The sequence below is a fragment of the Magnolia sinica genome, chromosome 6 (genome assembly GCF_029962835.1).
Source record: "Magnolia sinica isolate HGM2019 chromosome 6, MsV1, whole genome shotgun sequence".
Classification (NCBI taxonomy): domain Eukaryota; kingdom Viridiplantae; phylum Streptophyta; class Magnoliopsida; order Magnoliales; family Magnoliaceae; genus Magnolia; species Magnolia sinica.
The window spans coordinates 104676424-104690771 of NC_080578.1; the positions used below are offsets into that span (position 1 = coordinate 104676424).

The 14348-nt window shown below is 39.0% G+C and overlaps 1 protein-coding gene across 1 annotated transcript; it reads left to right on the forward strand.

The window, feature by feature from the left end:
• The first annotated feature begins 480 nt into the window (after positions 1 to 480).
• LOC131249411 (pre-mRNA cleavage factor Im 25 kDa subunit 1) lies at positions 481 to 12840 on the forward strand. Its single transcript, XM_058250180.1, has 7 exons — positions 481 to 732; positions 1298 to 1343; positions 10653 to 10746; positions 11131 to 11204; positions 11814 to 11900; positions 11983 to 12093; positions 12508 to 12840. Exons 1-7 carry the CDS (start codon positions 554 to 556, stop codon positions 12577 to 12579), a joined length of 663 nt encoding a protein of 220 aa, XP_058106163.1. The 5' UTR covers positions 481 to 553; the 3' UTR covers positions 12580 to 12840.
• Positions 12841 to 14348: the final 1508 nt, after the last annotated feature.

Consider the following 14348-nt stretch of genomic DNA (forward strand, 5'->3'; position numbering starts at 1 on the left):
CTTCCGAAAAGGAGGTACCGCAATCTTCGTGGGGCGGTCATGAATCAGGAATGATGTAACGTCTCAACTGTAACCACTCAATAAAACATTCCCAGATGGACGGCTCATGTTCCACAGATCGACGGCCAGGTCACGTTCTCTTGCCCACTTGACCCGGAAACGACCCAACAAACAAACGTTATCTTAACATCGCCCACCACCGACTGACCGACCGACCGACCTGCCCACAACTGCAACGACGAGTGTAATCCGTACCTTTAAAAGATATCAGCCGTTGCTTTCTCTCAAGTAATCCATTCCACTGGCATGAAGGCGAATTGGCACTCAATCCAAGTCGTCTAAGTCGTGACTAAAAGAGATCAACGGTCCTGATTTAATGCTATAGAAATGCCTATTAATAGCTCTGCTCAGGTCCCACACAACACTGAGGCGGTTTAGTTTGTGGGAACACGTATACGAACTATTCAATATCTGGACGACTCTAAAAGAGAAAGGAAAAAGGAGAGAGAGAGCAGAGAATCTTGGACTTTTCATTGATAATAGAAGACTGAGGATGGGAGACGAGATAGCATCTGCAAGAGATAGAGATAGAGATAGAGATAGCAGAAGAAGCAGCAGCAGCAGCAATGTAATAGATATACACCCTCTCAGTGGCTACTACTTCAGTTCCAAAGAAGCCATTCCCGATAAAGACGATACCTTGTCTGATCGGATCCTAAGGATGAAATCCAAGTAAAAAATTTCTTTTTTCTTTAAATTTCTTTTCATATATATAAAAAGAGTGGGCGTTTGGATGCACTATGGAATTGAATCGCACTCTGTTTTTTTTAATCCACTAAAGCGGGGAATAGCCAGAAGTATGCAATTTGAGGAGCCACTTACTTCATTGAGAGTTCTGTGAAACACCATTTGATTATTCTCGTTTCATCCTGATTAAACTGATTTTTTTTTTTCTTTTTTTTTTCTGCAATTCAATTCACTGGGGCGTCCAAACGCTATTGCACTTGGGGCGTCCAAACGCTATCCATTTGAAGTACGTTCTGTTTTTAGTCAAAATAAGGTGGGGGAATATAACCCTATTGTAATTTCCTTCGTCGGCATTCATGATGAGGGCTCAGGCCGGGCTGCAAGCCAGACATATGTGTGATTGCAATTCAATGGGTTATTTCCTTACTAGATGACTACAACCAAACTGAATATTTACAACCCAATTCACTCGTGCATCTGAACAAGCTTGTTAGTATTGATTTTAATTCGAAGTTTGGGCCTCTCATTTTGAGCTGATTATATGAATCAGCTATGCTGCAACCGGGATGAGGACCTGCGTGCAAGGAGTACTTCTGGTCAGTATCTGTATGTAAAAAGCGCTTTTCTTTTGGAATTTGGCTTCCTTCTACTTGCTTACTTTGTTTTGCAAGAAACTAATGCATGGGCATTTTCACACTGGGCTCGAGTGGGGTGGCCCGTGGGATGCGGGGACACACTTGGGGCGGCCTGTGTGAAGTGGAACCCATGTGAAGTGGGGCCAATGAGCAGGTTCGGCTGAGGTCCTAACCCATACGATGTGGGGCCTGGGCTATGAGATAAAGGGATTGATTTGCCACTCTCTATCCATGTGAAGTGGGGCCAACGAGGAGGTTTGGCTGAGGTCCTAACCCATACGATGTGGGGCCTGAGCTATGAGATAAAGGGATTGATTCGCCAGTTTGAGCTTTTAAAGCAAGTGGCTAATTGTCCTGCATCAAAGTGGTATCAGAGCGGGAGGTCTCGTGTTTGAGACTCCTCACCGGGGGTGATTAATGCATGGGCATTTTCACATCGGGCTCGAGATGGGGTAGCCCCTGAGATCATTCTCAACCACTACATGTACAAATTTCTTCCTACTTTGGCCCCTTTCCTTAGGGCCATTTTGGTTACCATCAAATTGTCTTCGGATAGAACTTTCTGAACACATCTCTCAAATCAAGGGTGTCTAGACAGGCTTATATAAATGGATTATTTTGTCGTTTTGTCTCTTGTTTGTCAAACACCCCATCTATGGCTCTAACAAACACTAGTCACATTAGCATGTGTGGACATGTGGTTAAAGAAAAGAGTTTTCACTTATGGCACATTGACACGTGCAACTTATATGCCAAATATGGCACATGTGCCATGCATTCGTATAGAAGATCACAACTCCCTGTAGTTTATGGAAAATAGGTTAAAACCAACTTTTGTGTTAGGATTTCCCAATCTCCACAAGAACAACTCATTTTTTCGGATCCTATGTTTTATTGAAATTAGTGTCATGTTTGAATAATTGTTGTTGACAAACCACAGACATATGCTGTGTCCAGACAAGGCGTTATCCGAATGGAACTTTTTCCATAACCAAATGGCCTTGTATGGATCTCTTTGTAATTAAGAATTGGAGAAAATGTTGTTTATGAGTTAGAGAATGTTCAACACTTTCTTCTCAATAAGTCTTAGGGCCAAGTGCCTTCTGAAGAAAAAAAAAATGTTGGTGCTAATAGAATGAAGGATCATAAAATTTTCTTATGCATGAGATTCACTTGGAAGCAAACGAAAATCATTGTGCTCATAAGCAAGTTAGTAACATATGTTTGTCTAATACCTCTCCTGAGCTATGTCATGAAGGTCATGTAGGTTAACTTAATGGAAAAGAGTGCTGGTTATGGCACTCCTTATTTGGAACGTGATTTTCCAACACAAGGGTAGACCGGAAGCCCAGTCGCGAGTCCCAATGCTGTACTAGTTTCGGTCTTGTCTAAACCAATTGATATAATCCATATAAAAGGACTTCTAGAGTCTTTTCTTATTGTAATTAGTGTTCGAAGTATCGGTATCGCTACAAGTTTCGTTGGCCAGGGATACGGAAACAATATCGATATCGCCGATAACCGGAAATGCGGGGAAACATGGGAAAAATGGTGGATTTTTCAGCGAAACTTTAGGAGATATTAAAATATACATAATTGCATATGTAAAAATAAAAAAAATTGCAAAAAGAATGCAGACATAACAAGTTTCCATTTAATGGAGCCTTGAAAGCACGTGTTGTTGAAAGAAATCGGTCCAACTATACCATCCGGCCTATTTAACCATCCAACCTTCCATCCTAACATCCATCGATATTGCAAAATATCAACAACACATGATATTTCACCAAGAAATCATCAACAATTGTAAAGGAAATGAAAGATTGTGGTTCAATATCGCGCATGTTGCGATATTGATAATATCGAGATATTATCAATGACAAATTGAACACTACATACAACCAAGTGCCCATGAAAAAAAAATTGAAATAAATTTTTTTCTAATACACAAAATTTTGATGATATCAGTATGTTGGCGATATTATTGAAATATCGTCGATATACTTATGATACAAGCATTACCTAGAATTTACATAGACGAAAATATTGGCAATACATTGGCGATATTGATGCATTGGCAGTACAAGCGACACCTAGAATTTACATAGTTGAAAAATATTGGTAATTACATTAGCGATATTGATACGTTGGCGATACTTAGCGATACATTGCTAATACCTGGAATTTCCGATACTAGCGGCGTTATTGGTATCGCTACCAGTGTTATCGGTATCGCTGAGCTGGAGATAAAGATAATATTGGAGATAATTCGAACACTAGCTGTAACAAATGACCAAAGAAATATACAAACAATGGGCTTCTGGGGTTTCTATGACCAATCCAATTGGCATCTGCGTCAGCGAAAGAGCAAGGTATTAGAGGAATCTGATGTAAGATCTCTCATTATGGTGAAAAAGACTTCAGAAATTTATTATAAAGAAGTAAGATCTCTGACTTGGATAAAGTTACACATAGAGAATGTTTCATTCTATGAATGAACATGAGCTTGCCTAAGGACCATCTACGAGTCGACTCACAGCATGGATCTCATGAAGAATGTTGGTTAGCAAGTAATGATATGAGTATGCTAGCAGCCTATCACACTACACAGTCAAGCAAATGCTGACAAAAGTTACTAACATTGTGTTCAAGCGGTGTGTTCACCTAAAAACACATCTAGGGTGTACTTGAATTGTAAGGGAACATGCTTTCAATAACTGATGGTTAATGACTGGGACACGAGGTGGACGAGTTGTGAGACATGAGATGAGTAAATTTAGAACTAAAGGGGGCAATGTTGGGACGTAAAAGAAGATGCGCATCATCATTGATCATGACAAACTTGTTGTTTGTAACACTAAAAGTAATGCCTGAGTAAATTGAGGTGGATCCATGTAGAATTGGATAGAGAAATAAAGTAGATGCTCTTTAGTCTTTAGTGATCAGTCACTTACACAGTCAGCATCATGGCAGTGATATCATTCTTCTCATACGTGGGGGATAAAAAAAATTCATTCAATAGCTCAAATAGGTTTGGTAGTGTCTGCTAGAGGAGTATGAGTGTAGGAAGTGCCAAATTTGGAAAGAGGAAGCGACTCTAGTCAGGGTCCTCCCTTTGTTATCTCATTTGGAGGTATGTCGCTAGCCCTGGAGAAGGACAGCGTCTTTAATGAGGCAAATAAACAAAGGGTACAAAATTTGCATAGAGTTCATGAGAAACATGTGTAGTTGTTAAAGAATGTGATGTGAACTGTGATGTGATGACGGTCATGTACAAAGATCCAATTCTGTTGTCAAGCGTAATGGAAACTCATTCATGAATGCCTCTCCAATTAAAAAAATCATTCATGAATGCCATGAATCCAAAGATCGTCTTTAAAAGCATGAAAAGGTTATTAATAAAGCACGGTTGGGGAGACTCTGATTGCAGCAACTGTGTGCACCAATACCAAGGGATTAAGTGAAAGCTGTGTCTGAATATTGAAATGGTGGAGGATGTATGGTCAGAAACTGCAAAGGAGTCTCATCGAATGTTTCTGGATGAGCTGGTAAACAGCCAATTTGTCTCTTAGAGAGGAAGGAACAGAAGCATCGCTGGAATGTGTCACTGTGGACTCAGAAGTATAGAAGTTCCCAGTCAGCTACTTTCCCTTCTGTGTTTGGGGTTGCTTGCATTGTTTCTTGAATTGGACCTCATCATTCTCACTTGATGCTTTGAATATCATAGCTTTATACCAAAAAAACTAGTTGGAATTCCAGGCCTAATACTGGTCCTATTGTTCCACCTGAAACAGCTATATACAGTTGAGAGAGATCTTGAAAGGTCTCGAAGCTAGGATTCATGTGGAGTCTCACCATATGTTAGAAGCATCTCACTTATAAATTTCCAGGTGCAGGAAACAGGGGAACAAGGGGGAAAAAAAAAAGAACCCTTTCAATCAAAAAGGCCATATGGCATCTAGAAAGAATGCTTTTATAGAGGCCCCTTCCCTATTTACCTAGCAATTAAAAAACCCAGAAACTCCAATAGTTTGCTTGATTTGACTCCGAAGATAAAGGCTATATCACTCATTTTTCAATTTCAAGAATTCTGTGATAGAAAATGCTCAGTGCTGATTATCTTTATATCTCTGTCAGGAAGACGGATATCATCCACATTCTGTGATAGGATTAAGAATTTCTTTCCAAATACGTTTACATAGATGTAATGGTCTTCCACATTTATGAATTATGACAAAGTTGAAGTAACTGAAGTATGTAGCTTCATGTATCGTTGTCATGTAGACTGTTCAGCTGGTATATCATTTATTCAATCAACACACTTTTATCCTCCTGTCCCTTCATTTTCATAACCTAATAGCTGGCACATGTAGATATTTGATCCAGATCATCATTCAAGAATGCAATTTTTACGTTTATTTAGAATCTCTCTAAATCCATATGCATTATGATGGCTAGGATCATCCCTCATTATGTTGACGGAGATCTATTCACCTCTGCCATAAAAGGCTAAACTCTTTTCAGCAAAAATTCCAAACCCTGGCGCAAGAAGATGAGAAGATGACATCTAAGTAATTCAATTGAAACCGTCCAATTTATGGTTATCAGTTTAGATGTATCATCAACCAATATGCATGCTTATTTGATTATCTGCCTATCTGATTGGTATGCATTTATTGGATGGTCATATCCAATGGTCCTGTTTCACCAAACAAGTGTCTAGAAATCAGTGGTTAGGATCATTTAAACAATCTTGATTTTTGGACTGTCTCAGAGACAGTGGCCACTCAATGTAGTAGGTTTATCTTGAGCATTATCCTCTGCACACCATTTCTGTGTGCCTGTGTATCAAGCATCATACACAGGCATATTATCAAATAGTCATCTTTCTTTTGCTCTTAAAAATAGTGAAACAACTCTTAGGCTCTCTCTCTCTCTCTCTCTCTCTCTCTCTCTCTCTCTCTCTCTCTCTCTCTCACTCTCTCATTTATCTATAAATTTTCTAGTTTATATAGTTGTATAATTACAAAAAAAAAAAAAAGGCAACTTGCCCATTGTCATGTTGACCCACCCGAGTCAAGTTTTGTGGGTCGACCGAGTCTAATCTGAATCCTGAGTTTGCCATCCTTGCATCTGCACCTTTCCTCTGCTGGGGCACAATGGATGGGAGATGTTTGTGATACTATTCCCCCAGTTTTGAATTGTAGTAGAATTAAGTGTGACAATTATCCTCTTTGGTTGTCACTTGTCACTCATGTGCTTCTTGTCTAACATCAGGAGCTTTGCTGTTAGAATCCTTCACATCATCTTCAAAACCTTTGACCAACTCAGCGAGCTGCCACTCATGATGATTGGAGGATTGGTGTCTTGATTCTTCACAATTGAAGAACTTGATGGAGCATAATTTTGTTACTCCTAACCAAGACTCCTTTCACGTTGGCCCATTATACTCGAGGAGTTGGATGCCTAGCCATATGGCATAGCTCGGTCAACTCCCATACCCATGCTTCTACCTTGTTGGCTTGTTGAATCTTGATACCAAGAAATCCTTTACAAACTAGAAGTCTAGAATCTCTCTAATCCACCCTGAATTTGATTATCAGTCTTTCCACCATCAAGGCAAGTTGATGCATATTACCCATGTTCCACATTGTATGCCACGGGAGTTGATGTCAAATAAACAGGTGTAAGCCACTAACATAACAAGCAGTTAACACATTCTCACTTTCCTTCAAGTCATTCGGTCACGAGTTTGTAAAATATTTTTGGTTCACTTACAGATGGCTCTCTTTCCTTGACAAAGATGATGGAATATTTGGAAAAGAACTTAGTCATATTCCATCAGAGGGAATTTATTCTTCAAATGCATCTTATTGTCAAAATCAAACCTTTCTTTTGTCACACTCATAACTTTAGCTTGCTCCCACCAAGCCAAAGCATATCCCTGCAACTAGAGCGCCATGAGCTCCACCCTATTTCATCATTACCTGCTTGAGTCTGTTGAATGGTAAGTGATAAAATCTTCTCGGTACACCTTGAAACTTGGCGACTCCAATTTAATTCCTTAATATTATTGCAGACAGAGATTTGAACAGGAGGATCTTCCTCATCTTCTTCTATTAACAAGTGTGGAGCATGACCTTGAAAGCAAGCATTCTGCCTGAGCATCATTGTCTTCATCATGCGCATGAAGAAACTTGATTTTCTAAATGGCATGATAATCCTGCTTTTTTAGTCACTATATCTCTTCATCTCATGAATCTCTTAGTAGATAGCAGATACACTGTCATTGGCTCTTCCACACCCCATTGAATGGATGAAGTGATCATACACCTTCACGGTACAAAAAATAGAGATTTGACACAATAATCCATGGCAACAGTTGACATTCTTCTTCAGGGAATAACCACATATGATACCTTAATCTGGTGCAGGAATCCACCTTTTCCACTTGGCCAAGTAATCTTTGGCCACGAGATTGTACTCATGCCATTGGATGCCTGGGGCTTACCATGTCATGATGCCAATCCACCACAGAGAAAAGGGCCAAGGGTTTGTAAGGTCTGAGGCTGGGGAAAAACTCAGATCCACAGAATCATAAGTTCGAGACTAGGGGTCCTCTCCATTGTTAAAACTCTTGATCTAACAGGTTTTGAACTCTATACTTAAATAAATGTGATTTAGAGTGAATTATATGCTAAAAGCAGAACTAATGATCCTTTTGGGGAATTATTTTAAGATGACTGTACTTGTGAGTTGTACTTGTAAGCATCACTCGTGGACTTGGTGGGTGAATAAGATCCTTGGTTACATGCTTTAACTACAACTTCTGGTGATCCTTGTTGTACTGATTTATTTTACTCACATTAAATGCTTTCCCTAAAAACTTCTGGTATTGGCTAGGATCAAGAAGAAGATCACCTTTATTATTGTTTAGGTTGACCATTTTTCATTGGAGAGTTGATGACCCAAGCTCCTGATCAGCCTCTCTAAGTAAACTTCAAACAAATTTATATTTGTGATGAAGTTTCCATCTTTGATGTTGCAACTTCAATCCCAATACCTTGATGGACTGAATCTATCCCAAGTCACGTGCCATGAAAATCATCATATACAATAGGCCAACATCATTCTCTTGAGCTGTGGTGCCTTTGTTCCTTCTCTTCACCTACACAGTGTGACCAAAACTATGAATAATATAGTACCACTTAGCCACTCAAACACCAGCACAGCAATTGTGTGAGTTTTCACATCAGTCTTGCCTCACATATTTTCTCTATTTAGTTCACTTTTTTTTTTTCTTTAATACCTGGATCATTTACATACCTGAAGGTAATTGTGCAGATATGACATGACATGGATAAGGGTATGAGTTTTTTTTTTGGAGAGATCAAAAGGGGAAGCTGAAGGGAGTTTGGTTATTATTTATTTTGGGGGTAGGAGAGTTTGGTTAAGTTTGCACTATCCCAACTTTGTCTCAAATACTAAAACTTCAGGCCCAAGCCCAACCTGCAGCCTGTTAAGTGCGGCCTGAAACCGGTAAAAAAGGGGTAAAACCAGATGGCCCTATGTCAGATGTGTCTCAGCCATACATGGTTTATATTAAGAGATAATTACAAATTACGAAAACATGTAATGATAATTTGAAACATGCACATTTTCGTGTAGCCTGATATTTGGGTTCAGCAAGTCAAACACCTACACTCATACCAGTCCCTGCACCGAAATAGCATACCATATTCATATGATCAAGCGTATGCAGCATTAAACTATTAAAAATCACTAAGGGGCTTAAAGTACAATGCTGTCTTCCAACAGGAGTAAAATATTCTAAATCGTCCATAAAATACTGCTTTACCAAGGTAATCAACTGAATTATGTTGATGAGTTTGTTGCCACAATTGCATTATTGATGCGGACACCAGGCCATTCAAAGTATATCAACGCAGGAGGCGTGCGTTACCCGTGTCAATGTGGTGAGATGACGGATACGGGTCGAGTCTCTAGAGGTTGAAGACCTTACATGTGTTCGTGACATGTGTAAGTTGCTTAAAGGAGACATTTGGACCATTGGATCGCGAAGATGGTGTGATCGGACCGTTGGATTGTCACGGCCTACCTTCATTACACCACCTTCACAGCGTTATTATCGGGGCCCATCGGGCATTTTCAATCTGTATTTAGTTTATGAACATTTGACTTATTTAAGTTTTGAGACAATTTGTGCACAATTTTGTGCGAATTTCTTTTTTTTTGAAACTTTTTTAAGGGTATTTTGGTAATTTCATGTAATTACGAATTTATAAGGGTTGCCCTAAACCCATAGCATGTTATGTTATGTTTATGAAAAGAAAAAAAAGAGAGCTTTTTGCTTTTAACGATCTCACTTCCAGTGATTGGAAGAGGGCGTGAGGCCTAGGTAAACGATTTCTCATGCTCTACTTCTTTCTCCTTCTCTCTTTTCTCAAGGTAATCTTTTCTTTAACCCTATTCTCTTCCTTTTCTCCTATAATCTTTAGATCTAGAAGCCAAATCTTGTTTCTTTTTATCTAAATCATTAGATCTCAAAAGATTTTCATCCCCACATAAAACCCATCACCCAAATCTAAATTTGAAGAACTACCAATTCTTTTTTGAATTTTCCAGATTTCCCAATCCAGGAAATTCCTATTTTTCTGGATTAGAAAATCCACTTGGATTGTTAGATGGACCTATTGCAAGACGAAAGTTCTATCTTTCGCCGGATCCAATTAAATTCAGATTTTAAGATTCAATACTTCGTGTTTGTGATGGATGACCTTAACAATGCTATATTAACCTTATTCTTTTCTTTTGTTTATGATGTATAAGGCAGGCTGATATTTTATTTGTTTTTTTTTTTTTTTTAATTGCATGAATCTCCCCTTTTCAAATACCATGCTCATTTAAGGTTCAATTAGGCCGTCCTACATCAATTATGTTAATAAAACGACAACTTCGAAGTTATTCTTGAACCTTGAAACCATTGAAGACGGAAGTGTTGGACTCATAAATAAGGTTGATTTGATTGTAGTCCTGTCACCAGATTCATCATGTATTGTCTTATCTTGTTATCATTGACCTTTCAAGGGCCCTATAACATGTTTACTAAATCTGGCAAAATTCAAATTTTCTTGATTGGAAATCAGGCCCGACAGTTTAGTTCTGTGTACATGAGATTTTTTTTTTCCAATTAAGGTCTATAGCATGTATTATTCTTCGGAAGAACAACACGATGGTTGTTTAAAACAGGTGGAATTGTTTCGACACCCTCATGTGTTGCTGCTGCAAGTAAGGAATTCGTTCTTCAAGCTTCCTGGCGGTCGTTTGAGACCTGGTGAATCAGGTATATTTTTCTCATGTTACTCTCCTTTGGGAATGTATTTTTCCAGAAATACATTCTGCTGTACAAGTCACATACTCTAGTTTGTAGTTAAACAAGCTGTTCTTCACCTAGTTTGGTGTTTGTACAGCTTGAGCCCATTGCCGGACTTCTAATCCATCTGCAACATGCCCATTTCAACTCATATAATTCAGGTTGAGAAGGCTTGAATCATTGAGGAATCCATGCGCTGCAAGCATAGGTTTAAGATGGAAACTTATATTTACCCACGATCTTTCGTGCATCCAGAATTAAAATGAAGCCTTTTTTTTTTCTCCCTTCAAAACAAAGTGGTATGAATATTCTATTTTTAACAGATTGCTGAATTGCAAATTTGAATGTTTTTAGAGATAGATGGACTGAAACGCAAGCTTTCAAGCAAGCTCTCTGTCAGCGAAGATGTCATCGGTGCCAATTGGCAGGTAAATGCTTCTATCAATAATATTATGTTGAGAGTTCACAATTTTCAAGTAGTTTAGATTAGAGAGATGATCCTGTGCACGTAGTTTACACTGTGTTAAGTTCCACATGCGTTGTTTTGGGCAATTGGGCAGTCATATCATCGATCTGGATTTTGGACTGTCCATTCAGACTGAGATTTTCTCATGTGACAAAAGCCAGCATCATATTGATTGGACGACTTTAACCATCGATCAGTGATTTGGATAATGGATGGTCCAGGAAAATTATAAATATGTGGTCCAGTCATCAAACTGGATAGTTCATCTAGTGAATGCCTCAGATTTATTCTCTAAAAAAGTCACTTCAATCCAATGATCCTAGCCGTTTGAGACCTTGGTTGGATGGTAGGATCATTTAATCATTATGATTTTCACAAGTGGTGGTCCATGAAAGTCCATGAAGAGTGGGTTGTACTGGATGGACAGTCCAGATCGATGTTTTGGACTCTCCTCATGTCCAATACCACTCGTAAGCATAGTAATGAATGCCAACTTATTTTGTATGATGATAACCCTTTATATTACTAAAAGAGGTTAACTAAATGTTTTTTATTTGCTTTGGTTTTCCAGATAGGAGAGAGCCTTGGAATGTGGTGGAAACCTGACTTTGAAACTTTGCTGTATCCATATCTTCCGCCTAATGTACAAAGACCTAAGGTTGTCGACTACAGCATTCTTACAACTCCATATGTTGGCAATATGCAACATCTAATTGCAATATTCATGCCGCCTTTTGCAGGAATGCACTAAACTTTTTCTGGTGAAGTTGCCAATGAACCAACGATTCGTTGTGCCACAGAACCTAAAACTGCTAGCGGTTCCATTGTGCCAGATTCATGGCAACCACAAGGTACAGTACATTCATTGCTTGAAGTTCCACTATTTAAGTAGGCTAGGGTGCATTTGGATGCACTATCATATTGAATTGGAACAATTGTTCTTTGGACCATTCGAAGAAGCATACAGATGGCAACAGTATGCTATTTTGAGGCACCCACTTCAATTTGAAACTGTCTTTGTTCGGTAAGTGCTAAAACCCCATTCCTCTTTTAGCGGAATGGAGAAAGTCTGTCCAATGTGGCAAGAGAACTTGTTTCTTCCAATGAAAATGACTGCAGTGGACATTTGCTCCATTGGCATTCTGCTCAATGCAGATTTGGTAGAATTCAAATGCCACCTTAATAAAGCCAACATAAACAAATTGTGGCTTCCTTTATTGCTTTGACAATTATATTTTAATTTGATTGCCTTTTTTTTTATGTAGACGTATGGTCCGATAATCTCAGGAATCCCACAGCTACTATCTAAATTCTCCTTTAACATTGTGGAACATTAAGTCAGAACCCCTTCTGTCTCAACGGTCGGGTTAATAAGCACAGGTATACAAGAGCCACTAAAGGTGAGAATGAGATGTGTGTTATAATGCAATTTCAGTACATATGTGGAAGAAAAACCCCTGGTAGAGATGTATTCTTCTGCTAGATCGAGCTATCTGGTGTGAACTTTCTCCTCTTATTTTTTATTGTATATATTTGATAAATGCTAAGGTAGATGTATTTTTTCTTCTGAGAAATGGAAACTACAAATTCATAATTCATAGGCGGCCCCTGGTTCATGGATTAAAGAATTGTTCAGATAGGTTTGTGTTAACATCCTATCCTAATTTAGCCAGAAGTGTGTAATGGGACTCAGGTTCATTTATAGAGTTCCTTTTCTGAAGTAGGTTGATCATCATTCACTCCATTTCTGCTTTGTGTAGAAGTTGGTGCTTGTAACTTCTTCTTTAGGCTCTGTTGGAATGGATGCCTGCTTTTGGCACTGTCAGGTTTTTTTTTTATTACTAGTCTGCTGCTAAAAGAAAAAGAAAATAATGGTTAATATAGAAGCTGTTTCTGAACACTGCACAATTTACCTGTGACTCCAACTGGTAGGCCCTCTTGTGGAGAACCATATCCACGTTCCTTGTGCTAGGTACCTGCTCGGGTTACTTTCACGAACCAAGGGCCCCAATGGGTGGAACTTTCATGAGGTCGGCCTCATGCAACAGGTACGTTGCCTCATGTTAACCATTGTACCGAAAAATCATGATAAAACAAAACTCAAGCCATACCACAGGGAACCATGGGGATGGAATAGCTACCATTAGTTTTGTGTAGGGCTCTACCATGGTGTTTATATGCTCTCCAATCCATTCACTAGATGTACCTCATCATGATGAAATAATTAACCAAAAACAATGATATTCCATGTATATTCCAAAGTGCAGATGGGCAAGACCAAGTGAACTTAAGACATTTGAGTTATAACTTTTGTGGGGGTGGAGGTGGTTGCCTGAGTGTTGAATCAGCCTAATTTTTGGGATCAAAGGTCACACAGGGGGTGTCTGTGGACTTCATATGTAGGCCAAACTAGGGATGGTGTAACTATGAATGATGTGAATGTCATGTATGTTAGGTCATTTCCCCACGTTAGAGATGGTAACCCTAGTATGTTTCTTATCGTGGATGCAGAGTTGAACCCAAAGTAGTAGAAAACATATCGACACATATTCTCAGTGTATGATTGTGGGCTTCAAATGGATGTTAGAAATATAATCAGGAAAAGAAAAGAAAGTTTTCCTTTGACATTATGTTTTCCCTGTTTAAATTCCATAGAAAATCATGGATTCGAATGTGGATCGTCTGTGTTGAAGGCACAGAAAAATTCAGTGCCGTCCCTTCGCATTGGCCCATGTAATTGTTGATGAACACGCCCATTTTCTTTCTCACCAATGGATTGCCTACCACACAGTCCAACTTTTATCATGTGGAAATTCACTGGGTCCATACCGTCCATCAAAAATTTCAGATTATTCTAAGAGCATGAGCCCAAAAATGAGACACATTCAAAGCTCAAGTGGACCACACCATGGAAAGCAGCCGGGATTGAATGACTACTGTTGAAACCTTCCTACTTCCTAGTAGGGTTTACTGTGAGGTTTATTTGCCATCTAACCTCTTCATAAGGTCACACAGAACTAGATGATGAGAAAATACAAACATCGGCTTGATCAGAGCTTTCTGTGGCTCTAAGATGTTTTCAACGGTAGGCATCCAATTTCGACGG

Coding starts and splice junctions, on each gene's coding strand:
- LOC131249411 (XM_058250180.1), top strand. CDS start 554: ATGGGAGACGAGATAGCATCTGCAAGAGATAGAGATAGAGATAGAGAT. Junction 10,747..11,130: donor TTTGAGACCTGGTGAATCAG/GTATATTTTTCT, acceptor GAATGTTTTTAG/AGATAGATGGACTGAAACGC. Junction 11,205..11,813: donor TCATCGGTGCCAATTGGCAG/GTAAATGCTTCT, acceptor TTGGTTTTCCAG/ATAGGAGAGAGCCTTGGAAT.